This window comes from Gopherus flavomarginatus, chromosome 4, assembly GCF_025201925.1.
Source record: "Gopherus flavomarginatus isolate rGopFla2 chromosome 4, rGopFla2.mat.asm, whole genome shotgun sequence".
Classification (NCBI taxonomy): Eukaryota; Metazoa; Chordata; order Testudines; family Testudinidae; genus Gopherus; species Gopherus flavomarginatus.
This window is the reverse complement of record NC_066620.1, coordinates 18,834,525-18,849,666: the sequence shown is the minus strand read 5'-3', so window position 1 is coordinate 18,849,666 and position 15,142 is coordinate 18,834,525. Positions and strand designations below refer to the sequence as shown.

The window sequence follows — 15,142 nt, the reverse complement described above, 5'->3', positions numbered from 1 at the left end:
TGGACTTTCCTTTAAAGATGAATCGCTTCAGGCAAAGAATTGGTTAAAATGGATCCAAAGTGTCATCTTAAATCCCCACTGAAAATACAGTTAGCTACGACATTTTGTCCAAGTTCATCTTAATAAGCAAGATTAAACATTTGTAATGTGGGGATTCTAATTTTTTGGAGTTGTCCTAGACTAAAATACTATTCTAAAATGTTTATACCAAATATAAATTTGAGTAGTACAATGTCACGCAACTTGTAGGACAGTGAGGAGTTTAACATAGACAAATGAATTGAATAGTAAAGCAGATATTCTCAATAGCATGTTACGTGGTTCTTCATGTTTGTGTGTGGACTGAGATCTGTATGCACTGTTCCTTTTAATCTGTATTGATGTAAGCTTCCAGCTGCTTGGCTTCAACATGCTTTTTCATAAATGACATTCAGTACCTACATGTAGCAATCAGGGAAATAACCCACTTCCTTCCCTGATGAACCCCACCCATGTATTTATTCGCTACACTGATACTGACTTGGACTCTTAATACATTCCGTGAGTGGCATTCCCAAGCCCACTTATCCACTGATGCTTTAAAAACTCCCGCACCCCAATCTGGGTCTATGCTGGTTATATGACATGTATGTATCTCGTGATCCTTGTAATCGATTCCTGTAATCCCTCATAACTCAAGCCTGACCCCAGATGTACAGTACCTTCTCTCTTAACTTCTGTATATTTAATTTTAAACATTAACTTTAATAAAAATTTTAAATCTGTTCTCTCAAATAAATTTCTGCTTCATAGAATTTAGCCAGCTTTAGTTGCATGCTGATCCCTAATTGAGGGAGATTTTCTTTCTCATTCTGACCAGTGATTTGTGCAATACTGACTGAGACTAGCTGATTTTAAATGATTGACTAGTTAAGGCACATAGCTGCCAGGGCAGATTCATTTGCGTGGTAAGTGTGAATAGTCAGATGACTATTAGAGATCCATACTTTTTTTTTTCTTTTTGAGGTAATGGAGCAATTCTGAACAGCCTCAAAAGCAGATGAAATCATACACATGAGTGGGGAAACAGTTTCACCCTTTTCCATTTTAGACCTTTCTAGAAGAAAGCCTCATGCTTGTAACTTTGCAGTTTTGTTCTCAGCGCAAGTCGAGCCATCATGTTGCATTTGTAACCTACATTCGGATACAGCATTTCATCCCTTTTGTACAGTAAAGTAGAGCACCATGGAACACGTATACAATATACTGTCTGTTCTTTTCTATTGTCTAGGAACTTGGAAGCTCCAGAGATTCCAGTGTACTCTGTGAAGGGCCATAAAGAAATCATAAATAGTATAGATGGCGTAGGTGGCTTAGGGATTGGAGAAGGAGCACCAGAAATTGTGACTGGGAGCCGAGATGGTGAGTTAGCAAGCCTTAACATTCCTTAATCTTTGCCAAGAAAATACTATTTAGAAGATTTGATTGGTGTTTATTGGCCCATTCCGCATTGACTTTATAAGAAACTTTAAAAACTGGCCTAATCCTGTTGTGAACTTGGTTATAGCCAAACAAGATAAAATACAGTTTAGCCAGCTCAGATGGGGCCTAGAAGGAATTGGTTATCAGCAGCTTATCCGGTTGGGAACATCCGTTGCCTTAATTTACCTTCTTCCATGTCAATCATAGTGCCACATTACTGGTGCTTTTGAAGTAACTCTCCCCTTCTAGAGTCTGGCTTATCAATCTAAATAACAATTAAACTCAAAGCAAGTCTTCTAGCTCACTCTCCAAGACTTCACAGTCCTTTCAAGCTCTCCCCAGATTCAAACAGTTTCTTTTCCCTGATGGTGCAGGGCCAGTGAATGGGCTTCCTCCCACACTCTTCTTGACTGTTACTCCAGATCCAAGGCCTCCAGTGTGGCCTTTCTTATAGACCCTCCTAACTGAGGATCCCTTGCCCAGCAGGCTTAGCCTCCTACAGGGGTCTCTCTCTTTAATAACTGACTGAGCCATAGGTGTTTCCTATACTGTAGCCATGTCACAGGACTTACTTTAGCTTGGCATGTCCTTCCTACAAGTCCCAGAATGCCACTTCTTAAAGCAGCTAAGCCTTGGAACAAGGCTGCTGACTCAAGGTCACAGCTGCCCTTAAAGGGATAGAGGCCCTGTTACACATTGTCATGCCTTTTCGAGTTCATGTGTAAGGTGGAATGTTTTAAAGCCGTTTGCAACTGTTTTTAAGCAGCTGCTGATAGCTATAATGGAGGCAGCCTCTGTATCTACAGGTGGCTCCTGTGACTGCTGCTGTTAGCCCTATGATATGTCGAAAATTGCCCAGTGAGGACAGAACTTTGTTTAAAAAAAAAATCATGGTTTTGAAAACCAATGCAATTAAATGTGGGGGTGGGGAGGAGATGGCAGTTTACACTTGAGTCCCAGTGGGGAAGCTGGTTTGCTACTTAAAAGTTTTGTTGATTGCTGGAGTTAATTGATTGCTCCAATCCGTTACCACACCTTGGCAGTTATTTTTCTTCACCTAGTGAATTTGGCAGTGTTGAGGTTGGTCTCTTCAGCTATGGGAACCCCTGGTTGCCATCAGATAAGGTTACAATTATATTGCAACCAGATCTATATGCTGTTTGTTCTATTTTGAGTCCAACATGGGACAAAGTTTTCATCGTTCATTTAGAGACTGTAGCAAAAAAAAAAACCCAACATCAACATAATGGAAAGTGGGAGGGAAAGAATATGAAACAAGGTAAATACAAACTATGGCAAATGAGCTGTGCAAACTGTACTGCTTCCATGGAATGATGGTAGGGTTAGAAAGAAGGAAGAAGGCTAGAACTTAAAGCAAACTATATACAATTCTGTTTATCAATGTGAATTATACTATTCCTTAGTTGAAATTGGATAGACTGTGTATCAGCGAACTTTTAAAGTATTGAAACAAATCCTTTTCCTTATTTCTGTTCTGTTTTTCTTTCCGTAAATGCAGTCAGGTTTGTTAGAGATCAGTCATGCAAATGTTTGTAATGTCTTCCCTAAAGCAAGTTGAAGAGTGAAGAATGCATACGATATGTGACTGTATCAGTAATCTAAAATCTAGTATAATTATTATTACAGGAACCGTGAAGGTGTGGGACCCAAGACAAAAAGATACACCTGTTGCTAATATGGAACCAGTACAAGGCGAGAGCAAGAGAGACTGCTGGACAGTAGCATTTGGTAAATTGATAAGCTTTATAGTCTATAACTCGCAAGCAGCAAAATATCTATACATCTGGTCTGCCACTGGAAGCAGGGGTGCAATAATCAAGACAAATCAAACAAATCATGACTCTTTCTGTTAAACTTTCTGAGGCAAGAAATGTGATAATGTCCAACTTATACTACTTTCTGTACTTTTTAACCCATGCCATTCTTGCAGTGCCTTTTGGTTAGGGAAATGGCCAATTACTGCTTTTCCTTCCTCTCATATGGCTCTTCTATGTTCAGCTGTGTGTGTGGGAAATAAACTGGGATTTACACTGAAGATATTTAGTGCATCTTTCCCTTTAGTTGTGCATTTTCATTCAGAAATAATCTGATCCTTCTGCCTTTCCTGTTGTGAAGTCTTTACACGTGCAGAATGGAACTTAAGTGGGATAACTTACATAAGTAAAGACTATATAACTACCTTAGTATCTCATACAGTAATTAAGTTTTGTATGGAGATCATCACCATAGCAGATGCTGCTTTTCACTGCTCTGTGTTTGTTAGCTTTTGCTTACTACGCAGCTTTGTTATTCATTGCCTTTTTGCAAAAACTTTCCCACAATCATCAAAGACAAGTCTTGCAACATACTCTGAAAGCAATCAGGTTTCGACTTAATTTACAGAAAGACATAAGGCTATTCCACAGACAATGGCCTTCTGCAGTGAAGGTTTTATCTTTGACGCTGGAAAGGTTAATCCCAGTACTTCTAGCTGCATTGTCCAGGAAGAATTTAGCTGACTCAGTGGGTTAAGCGCTGTCTCTGATGTAGCACAGCTCCAACTTAAGTGCTTTAAATATTAAGAGCAGAGTCTTGAACTGGGAGCTAATGGAGTGAGCAGAGTATCTGTCTGTCTTTTCAGCCTTTTTCTTACTAAGGAGACCAGTTGTGTTCTGTACAAGCTGGTATTTTTGGGTTCCTCCATTAGCCAGAGATTCAGTGGGTTAAATTGATCATCCTAGCGATAAATGCTTGGATTACTGCTGTTAAATCCATAGTAAAAGCTGTAGTTTTTTTGGTAAAATAATGGAAGGCATTGCTTATTACTGTTGCTATCTAAATGTTCAGAATTAGTGATGACTCCACTAAGGTCTTGTCTGCATATACAGTGCTGCTGCGCCTCTGTAACACTTAATGAAGACACTGCCTATGCTGATGGGAGAGCATCTCCGTTTGGTGTAGGTACTCCACCTCCCCGAGAGTTAGCAGTTACATTAACGAGAAAAGACCTTCTGTTGATATACAGCTGTCTACATCGGGAGTTAGGTTGATATAACTGCATCGCTCGGGATTGTGGATTTTCCATACTCTTTACAAAAGCTTGTAGTGTAAACCAGGGCTAAGACCCAGAGACTGTGTACTACCTTGACAAGTGATGTGCAGAGCCTTCACTAGCTTCTCATTATTTCCCTTTCCCTTCAGCATTGCTTAAATCTTGCCTGAATTCAGTCTGAGCCATCTGCTCGTCACCCTGCTGCTAATTTCCTTCAGACAGTGATGCATAAGTGATTGTGTCAGCTGAGAAGGTATTACAGAGCTCGGTGTCATCAATATATTTTTGGCAACAGCTCCAATATCTCTCAGATCCTTTCCAAGAGTTCTACAGATACTGAAAATGAGGGAGACAGTTTTGATCTCTGTGGAACTCCATATGTGAGGGTTCTTAGAGAGGAGCCGCTTTCTGTCATAATTTCTTGGGTCCTGTTTGAGAGAAATGATTCATAATAGTGTTGCATCATCCCCTACAGCTAGGTCTTGTAAGCAGGTCAGTAGGGGTCTATGATGTAATGTGTTGAAGACTGCAGAGAGAAGGTCCGCTAAAGCTGTCTCTGTGCCGTGTTGTACTGCAAAGTCTGTGTATGGTTCAGAGTATAGTCAAATGCCGCATGCTTTTGGATTACTTATGTGAGTAGGAGTATCAGGATCAGGCACATCATCTGCTATTTAGAAAATTGTATTTTTAAATTGCATGAATTAAATATATTAGAATATTTTCTGAAAATTTATGTTATATAGAAACAGAGAGAAGTTGTCTGCAGTTTTCCAGGCGCCAACATCTATTTGAATTGATATGCAGAAGTTGGTTATTAGACCCAGGAACATATTGGTAAGAAGACACAACCATTTCTGGAGGAGATGCATACATGTATGAGGTGGTGTATGCAATTTAGGCAGGAATCGCGGATGAGCAGTTGAATACTTTTGTTTTAAAGGGTAGAACTAGCTATTTTGAAGACTACTTGAAAATCAGATCCTTCACCTAACACATTAATTACAAACATTCCAATTACTTTTCTAGTACAAATACAGGTTAAAATTGCAGACTTTAGTTCATGACTGTTTTACAGTGTGATGGGAATAATTTTTTATACATCTAAATAGTTGTTTCTGTATTTCCAGGCAATGCCTACAATCAAGAGGAGCGTGTTGTGTGTGCTGGCTATGACAATGGTGACATTAAATTATTTGACCTAAAAAACATGTCATTGCGATGGGAGACCAACATTAAGAATGGGGTAATGTGTCATAAAGGCATGTTTTAATTTATATTTGTTTGTAATGTGGAAGAATTAAAGGGTCACTATCTATTTGAAACTTACTTCTAGATTTTAACCTAGATTCTCACTATGATAAAATCTACGGAGGATTTTTTCTCCACTGGGCCAACAAATCCTAGTTCATGGATTCTTAGGTTGAGGATCATTCTTTTCTTTATGGCTAGATGGACAGGGCCCTGAAAGTTATTTCTTTTGTAACTTGGGCTCACAGCAGGGAAGAGGTTGAGAACCATTGTCCTATTTATTTGTTTTCAGAGTATGCTGCAGGTCCTATCAATTTATGCAGGTATTTTGAGAGCATGCTGTTTGAGTGGGTTCAGGTGTTTTTAGATGATCTTGATGAATCTGGTTATGTCTTAAGTCAGTTGCATTCTTATTACCATTGTAAATGTACCTAGAGATTATGATGTCCCATATTTTACAAATCTAAAATAAATGCTTCTTTGGTGATAAGCTGACTTTCAGAGTGAATGTGTGTGTGTTTATATTTCCAGGTTTGCAGCGTGGAGTTTGACAGGAAAGATATAAATATGAATAAACTAGTGGCCACATCGCTTGAAGGAAAGTTTCATGTTTTTGATATGAGAACTCAGCATCCAACCAAAGGTTTTGCTTCCATTTCAGAGAAGGTACGGTGTAAGGGAAGGCTGTCCTTTTAAGGGAGAAATTTCATACTTACTCTTGCGAAGCTGCTCTGGAAACATTGCAAGCTTAAAGTTATTACATAGAAGGTGTGAGGATGGGCTGATTGAATGTTCATTGGCAGTCATATGATGTGATGAACACCCTGTCATCCAACTGACTTCAGTGGGATTTGTGAGTGCTAGGTACCTGTTAGCATCAGACCTTAACTTCAGAAAACATGAATGAACCATATGAAAGGTAACATAAATCACTTCAAGAGGTGGAAAGTGGGGAAGGCTTTCTGTATTTTGCTGTGGGGGGGACTCAGGCTCAGCTTCTGCTCCTGATCTACTCACTGAGGAGGAAGGAGTGTTGTCATTCAGCAAAGTTTCCTTTTGTCCATTTAAGGCCAGGGTTTTTGTGGGTGGACTTGGCCAGAAGGATGCTCACCACAATATGAGACACTAAGGAGGATGTAAAAGCAGAGAAATGAGATATGTGGAGGATGTCCTCTGCTTGTAGGCAAGGGGGACATAGGCCAATATTGAGTTCTCTCTAGATGTGATAGCCTAGCCTAGAGCACACCACTTATTAGCTATCAGAGATGACGGTCTTTTCCAGTGCTTCTGTATTCTTCTTTATTGGTTTAATAAGTAGATGTGTACCCTGGAAGTTTAATGTAAAAGTGATTGCAATCTAAAATGATGGGATTTGAATCTTCATTGTATCCCAAGATAAAATGAGTTATTCTGAGTCTAGTGCAATGGTGTTTCTCATTCTGGGAACCACTAAGGGTCCACAGATAAACAAGCAGTTTGTGACTGGGGATATAGGGAGTGGAGGTAGGTCCAGAGAGAAGATCTTCTATACAGTGGTCTACAGGATGCAAAAGATGGCGAATCTTTGCCCTCATGGTCTCTCCCTTCCTCCCTCAATATCTCTTACTTACCATATTATTTGGTAGAGGTCCTGTATGAGTAGCAGTCTTGACAGAGTAAAATTCACTAGCAGGACCAGGCATTTTAATGATAAAATTACTCATGTGACTGTGTTAAATAAATAATAGGTCAGTGTCAATATATTACCTTTAATTTGCTTCTTTTTGACATCGAAGCTTGTAATAGATGAAACGTATTAATGAGCGTACTAGTTTGACCATTTAACACTTTAAAATATTAATTTAGTTGGTGTTCATGGCAATCAAAACATTAAAATGAAAATCCTATCATAATTTGTGTTAAACAGTTCCTTCTGGGACATATGCAGCAATTCGCTTACTAGCAGAGATTTATAATTGTCTGAAGCCTTTTTTGGTTTGTTCTGCATCTTGCTACATGCTCTGCTTACATGAATAAGTATAAAATTCAAATCTAAATCATTTTTTCATGGCTTTTGTAATACGTTTGATAGCAAATTCTGGTAATTGTTGAAAAGTGTCATAGGCTAGCATTAATAATTCTCTTTATAATGATTACTTCATATCTGAGTACGGAAATCCAGTAGTTACGTGATTTGTGCCTTGCAAACACATATGCACATGTTTAACTTTACATACCTTACTAGCCATTCTGAAGGTGAATACTCCCTTGAAAGCAACTACTAATATGCTTAAAGTTACTATAATCACTCACAGGTATATCTATCAGGGCTTAAGTCCTTACTTACAAGACTAATCTGTAACTAATTTTTGTCTTACTCTGGTATTTATTAGGCTCACAAATCCACCATGTGGCAAGTTCGGCACCTGCCACAGAACAGGGATATCTTTATCACTAGTGGAGGAGCTGGGAGCCTTCATCTCTGGAAATAGTAAGTGTTCACTATCCAAGCTAAATTAGGTGAAAAAACTTAACAAATCTACCATGTGTTGTAAAAAGTCTTCCTGGAAAATGAGTATGGGGCCCATGTTCAAACCAAAGATGTATTTAAATTAATTAAATTACAGACAATAGGTAATTTCTCACATCATGGCAGGACTGGATAATAGAGACTGAAAAAGTCCCTACTGTAACTTGATTGGCATTGTGGGTTTACAACTAGGATGAATTTGGCCCTTGATCTTTAACCTAATATAATCAAGATCTAAATTATATTGTCAGTTAATGAGATGTTAAACTGAATAATAGATTCCTTAAAATTCTTGTTGTAGCAGGTATTGCTGAGAAGTGTATAAAAAGGCTTTGGACTTAAATTATTTAATAACACTTAGCATTTTATGTACACCTCTACCCTGATATAATGCGACCCAATATAACACAAATTCGGATATAATGCGGTAAAGCAGTGCTGCGGGGGGGGGCTGCGCACTCCGGCAGATCAAAGGAAGTTCAGTATAACGTGGTTTCACCTATAACGCGGTAAGATTTTTTGGCTCCTGAGGACAGCATTATATCGGTGTAGACGTGTATTAGAAGCTCTGTGCAAACATAAGTTAGTCATCGTAGCAACTCCATGAGGTAAGTTAATATTATCCTTATAGTTATATATAGAATGCTGAGACACAAAAGTTCAGTCGCTTTCCCAAGGGTAAAAACTGAACAGCTAACAAGTAACAAAGGGTATGTTAGAATTCGAGTGTTCCCGTCTCACTGCTTCATGCTCATTTCACTAGACAATGCTGCATTTAACATTTAGGATCTAATCCTGAGAGTCAAGGGAAATTCATTGAGCATCCCTAGTCAGTTCCCCTGTGCAGAATGAGCTGGATCCAGAGAACTGTACTTGGGGTGTATATTCCCTATATGGCAAAGAGCACTGCTCTGCGGTAACACTTTACATGGTAACAGGGAGTGGACAGAGCCAATGGATCCTTCAGTTTCATCCCCTGGCCACCCCCTCTTACTTCTGTGTGTGGACTTTGTAAGAACCAATGGAGCCTACTTCAGATGGAGTGGCTCCATAGCCTGGAAATGAGAGCTGTCTGGCTTGGTTACTGGCGTGTGGATGTTGGGGTCTGAATTTGTTCCTTAACACAGGGTTCAAATGGTTCTGATGGCCTTGTATGGATTCCCCGAACTGGGGTAAATTTTATTATGTAGCATTATATCCCTTATTCACTTAAATTGACTTAGCTGGATTAACTATGATGCAGTGTATTTAGCAAACCCGATACCTTCTAACTGGATTTGTGAAAAACAACAAATGTGTGTTTGTGGGTGGGTATTTCTTGTAGTGTTTGTCTCTGATACATATTCTAAAACCATGCTTGTTTGGTTTTATTTCTTTCTTATTGGCAGTGAGTACCCCGCTCAGCGCTCAAAGAAGGATTCTGAAGGAGTTGAGATGGGGGTTGCAGGTTCAGTCAGTCTCTTACAGAATGTGACTTTGTCAACACAGCCCATTTCTAGCCTTGACTGGAGCCCTGACAAAAGGGGTCTGTGTGTCTGCAGTGCTTTTGACCAGACTGTGAGGGTGCTGATAGTTACGAAGCTCAACAAGATTTGACAAAAAGCTGATTTTCAGGACAAAAGCGACATAGTCTGAGGAGTGTATATAAAAGAGACTTTCTTATTTATAACTTGAATGTCTCCTTTAACAAAGCTAGTTTAAAGAATTAAAAGACAGATCTTTCTATTGAAAGTTCAGATAAATTGAGTTACAGTTAGTTGTTTGACTACATACTGTGCTGCTGTTAGTTGGAAAAAGTTGCCTAGGCTTAACTTTTTTACCTTCGAATGTAAATTTACCTTTAAAATAAAATGTGCCTTCTGCTTAGTGTGTTTAAAATATCTGCAAGTTCAGAAGTTATTTTAAACTGTATCTTCTCAATGTAAATTGCTTTTTTCTTCAGTAGCACTAATCTGTTCACTCTTGTTAAATTGTTTGCTTTGTATATTTTTATCATACATTTTTCCATTCTTAGTTAATGAGGGAAACTATCCTATGATCCATCCTAGAAAATATATTGAAGGGACAGTAAATTTCTCTGACCTTACCTGACCGTATTTGGCAGAGTGTGTTTGTTACAGTGACTCAGATTGCTTCAATACATTTAAACACTTATTTAAAAACTGAGGATTTTTAAACTGAGGATTTCAGGTTTTAAGCATGTTTAATGAATGACCCTTTTCATGGAGATGGTATTGTAATTAAGATGTTCAACAAAATGAGCAGTTTTTGTTATGGATCACTTTATATTTTTCTGTTCGTTTTTAATTAATTTGTTACACACTATCCTACAATAAAAATGTGTCATATGTTATTGTAATGTGAAGTATATTACCCAAGAAACAGAGATGCGGTGGAAGAATACATTTAATTAGGTTTGCAACAAAGGAAACAGTTTGTAGCAAGAAACTGGATTTGCTGCAGAATGATGCATTTCTTCCTGGTTTCTTCATTTTTGTTGTTTCCACCTTTAAAAGCTTTGTACAGCAGCCAAAATAGTGGGATTTCTGATCAAATTAACCATAATATCCATGAAATAGAAATCAAGTCAAAATCCAAAAAAAGAATTAAGTAATTTCAAGTACTATATCTTCTCCGAGTCTCTGCCAGTTTGTCCTTATGTTGTAAGTTTTTTTTTCCTCCCCTTTTGTAGTTGTGTGAAAGCATAAAATACTAGGTGAAACTGACTGCCGGGGAAACAGAGAAACATGAATATACACAATCCAGGCAAATTCAGAGTGAAAAAACTGGGAATAAGACCAATATTATGGACATGTGGGCATGCATAGTAATGTTTTAGATGCTCCGAATTGCTGCAAGTACAAAACTTTCACAGAAGTGGGAGGTGTAGTTGGTGTCCTTCTTTTTAATCTAAACTTTCAAAAGAAAAAAAAGATGTTTTTTCAGTGAACTGCTCCCTGTCTTCCCATTACTTGGAAATGTACAGCAGTAATACCTTTGAGCCACTTGTGACTCCACGTACGTTTGCACTTCTAGTGAATCCCAGCGGTCGCAGAATACTGCAGAAGATGGAGCTGTGTCAGTGTAAATTCTCCTGTAAGTTCTAAGGTTCCAATTCACTATCAAATGAAATCAGGGTCTGGTGACATTTACATTGCAAATTGGCCATAGAAGTTCTTGGCGGAGCTGGTATTGATGCTTATAGTTAAGGTTGCCCAACAGTTCCCATTATTAGTCCCTGTTTTCAATTGCTTTTAACTTTTCCAAACTTAAACCATGTGGTCTTTAATTTTCCATGTCGGGTGTTTGCATCAATTTGTTTTGGAAAGTTTCAGGTAAAACTATTCAGCTATTTCTGAGAAAGAGATTAGAGGAAAAAATAACACTTTTTTGCTCACGTTAAAAAAAAAAAAAAAAATCTTACAGCTCTTCTGAGAAGCTAAGCTCCAGGACCTCCTTGCTTTGGAGCAGGGATTTGGACTTTGACAAGGAAGTTGCACTGGTGTCAGGGATGTGCCTTTTGTCACGCTGAGTAGGACTTTCCCTGTTTTTGCAACTTTCCTCAATGTGACTGCTTCCTCCTCCTCTTCCATGATGCTTAGATGGCAGGAGGGGGCCATTAAGAACACAGGAGAGCTAGTCTCCCTGCCCTCTGTTCCTGTGCCTGGTACCAGAGCAGCTCCTTCCTATGTAATCTGAATTCAGCCTCCCTGTGTATATGTGTAATGAAATGGTCTTTAATTACATGATCACACAGTATTATTTCCACAGTACCCCAGACATACTCACCATCCATTCTATGCACTGCTTTGGGAATGCCCCAGTGGTTCCCTGTCACTTTCTTCTTGCCCCATTCAGCCCTGAGATGAGTGTCAGAGATACTCCCCTACCCACAGCAGGATGGAAAAGGAGCATAAATGAGCCCCGACTTCCTTGTTGAGCATTGGCTGCATGCTGCAATAGCTTAGCACCTCTTCTTTTTCCCCCTGATTAGTGCCAGGCTCAACCTCAGTTCTGTTCCCACTGCATAACTGGTCCATAGGTGTGGCTGCGAGGAGGAGGAGCTGCTACTTCCAACTTCACAGGGTTAAGTGCTGCCAGATCTCCAGTTGTAGGCCTGGGCCACAGCTCCTGGTTATTGCTGCCTGATGGTAACTTTTTTTTTTTTTAATGGATTCTAAACACAATGCTGATAGCACTTCTCTAGTTCTTCCTTGCAGAGAATCTCAAAGCCCTTTGCAAGCAGGGAATTCTAGTCCTATGACCTAGGTAAGTGTCCCCATTTTACAGAGAGAGAAGTTGAGGCACAGCCAAAGGTCGAAGCTTACCCCCAGGTCAGATACTGAACTTCAGCAGCACTGAGGCAGTGTCAGAAAATAAAAACTTCTACACTAGTAGAGATTTTTGACTGTTCCAAAGTTTGTGGATAACAACAACACAGAGAGACTCTGTTCCTTCCATACATACCTTACCTGAGCTGACTTGTATCAGCCCAGGACTGTTACGGCAAGAGCTCCATTGTACATCCCCAGATCTTTTTTGTATTGCGTAAATAGTCCTGTACCAACTACAGTGCGTCTGCAGTGTTTTTTCATTATGTAAATGTATTTAGTGATAACAGGTCTGCAAATATCACATAAGCCACATGGTTTCTCAAAACAAGACCTAGCGTTAAGAATTTTATTGAGGTGGGCCTGACTCCACATCTAGTGGAAAGTCAATGGAGTTTTACTAGCAGGAGAGGAAAATTGGGCCCTGATTATGGATTAACCCTTTCTGAATGCTCTTAACACGTTTTAGATCAGGGATCAGCAACCTCTGGCAGGTAATTGCCCTGGCAGGCCGGGCCAGTTTGTTTACCTGCTGCATCCACAGGTTCGGCCGATCGTGGCTCCTACTGGCCACAGTTCGCTGCTCCAGGCCAATGGGGGCTGTGGGAAGCGGCGTGGGCGGAGGGATGTGCAGGCCACGGCTTCCCGCTGCCGCCTCCATTGGCCTGGAGTGGCAAACCACGGCCAGTGGGAGCCACGATCGGCCAAACCTGCGGATGCAGCAAGGAAACAAACCGGCCCAGCCCACCAGGGTGCTTACCCTGGCGAGCTGCGTGCCGGAGGTTGCCGACCCCTGTTTTAGATACTGTTTAAAAATGGGAAAATAATCCCTTCCTACCATATTTCAAAAAGTGTTATGACTTATTGGGTTTTGAATGTAAAGTTGACTCATTTTTGCAAGACAAAGCCAGGGTTTTTCCAATTTTATGCAATAACAAACAATTAGCCTTATTTGTGAGTCATCCCTCTCACCCATGCAGAGACAGCCTGAGGGCTGGCTTGTGCAGCAAGGATGTACCATTTATTCTAAACGAGCTGGCAGAAAAAATATCTTTTCACTTGTAAAGTGAGCACATTTGATCCAGAAGCCATTGAGAGACAGTATTCACAGAATTGCCCGAATTACTAGCACAGATCCAGGAGGCATGGATCCCTCCTCTGGTCTGGCACAGCATTTTGTTGTGACCTTGGCCAACAAAGGCGCACACTCAAAAACAGCCTTTACTTTTGGCCACCAAAAATGAGGGCAACCAAATGTTAGATCCCCAAATTTGGTTTTTCACAGTACAAAATGCTGACAACTCCAGTTCACTGGGAGCTGCACATTCTCAATTTCTCTGAAAAATCAGGCTCTGGGTGGCTAAAATTGGACTCCTACAGTCAAGGCACCCCAAGATACAGATCACTTTTTAAAATGTGTCCAGAACCTCCTTGTGCCTCAGTTCCTTCTTCTGGGGATAATGCTGCCTACTTGGCAACAGTGTTACGAGGCTAAATTCATTAGTGTTTGTAAATCACTTTACGGTGCTCTGATGGAAGGTGCTATAAAAGCTGCAATATGTTCTGCTGTAACTAGTGTAACACTCTAAATGTGACTCCAAGCAACAGGAAAGGAGTAATCAAAATGTATTTGGTGCTCTGATGCTTAGCAAATGCAGCCTGTATTTTGTAAATCATCATCTTTTATATGTTTGCATTAATACAGAAATTCAGGAGAGCTGCTTTAGGTTCAAAAGCATTATGGATATATTTTGTGTGTTTCAGTGCTTGTCACAGGATGACTGATGAGATTCATAGCAGTGTAAATATATTTGATAGTTGTAAATGGTGAAGCAAATTGCCTGGAACTATAACAGAATTTTAATTCTAGTAGGGCAGCTGCAGGTTTTACTCATGCAAATCCCTTCCTCGTTAAGGAGAAGTCATTGTGACTTTACAGTTAGAAAGCATACTGCCTGTGTGGTGGTTGCTGCTGAAGACCCTGGACAGCCCTGTCCCCTGGTGGAGAAGCATGTGCACTGCAGATATTTATGCCAGACATTTTTTTTAGCAAGTCATAAAAGATGGATGTATTCACAGACTAGTAATTCTAAATTTGAGTCAAGAATTTAAAAGTTTAGTAGAAATCAAGGGCTGAGACTATGTATAAAATGTGCCATGTTAACCTTTTGTGTGCCATCAGGATAGGTCCAATGATTTCACTCTAGTTATACTGTAGCACAGTGGTTTTCAACCTTTTTTCATTTGTAAGCCCCTACAAAATTTCGAATGGAGGCACGGACCCCTTTAGAAATTCAGCCTGTGGCCCACAGACCCCTACCATAGATGTCTTATACTAAAAACCGACTGAACAGAATTCAACTATAAATGTTAGGGCATTTGATGCAGCATAAGAAAGGGCGCTAAACTGTGGACTTCTATGGTAAACTTCTGGGTTTTGATCTGTAGATGGGTCTGATTTTGATCAGAAAAATGAAATGCGTTTTCTGGGATCTGAAACTTTATTTTCATAGTCACTTTTTGCGGACCCCTTAGACATAA

At 39.8% G+C, this 15,142-nt stretch overlaps 1 protein-coding gene across 1 annotated transcript in view; it reads left to right on the top strand.

Annotated features, from left to right (window-relative positions):
- The window catches only part of DNAAF10 (dynein axonemal assembly factor 10), a 120,944-nt gene extending 110,321 nt beyond the window's left edge, over positions 1 to 10,623 (top strand). Inside the window, exons 8-13 of the mRNA XM_050950340.1 lie at positions 1,271 to 1,401; positions 3,109 to 3,210; positions 5,641 to 5,756; positions 6,293 to 6,427; positions 8,134 to 8,231; positions 9,659 to 10,623. Of these exons, the coding sequence (XP_050806297.1) occupies positions 1,271 to 1,401; positions 3,109 to 3,210; positions 5,641 to 5,756; positions 6,293 to 6,427; positions 8,134 to 8,231; positions 9,659 to 9,866 (790 nt within the window). The 3' untranslated portion in view covers positions 9,867 to 10,623. The remainder of the gene's footprint in view (positions 1 to 1,270; positions 1,402 to 3,108; positions 3,211 to 5,640; positions 5,757 to 6,292; positions 6,428 to 8,133; positions 8,232 to 9,658) is intronic.
- Positions 10,624 to 15,142: the final 4,519 nt, after the last annotated feature.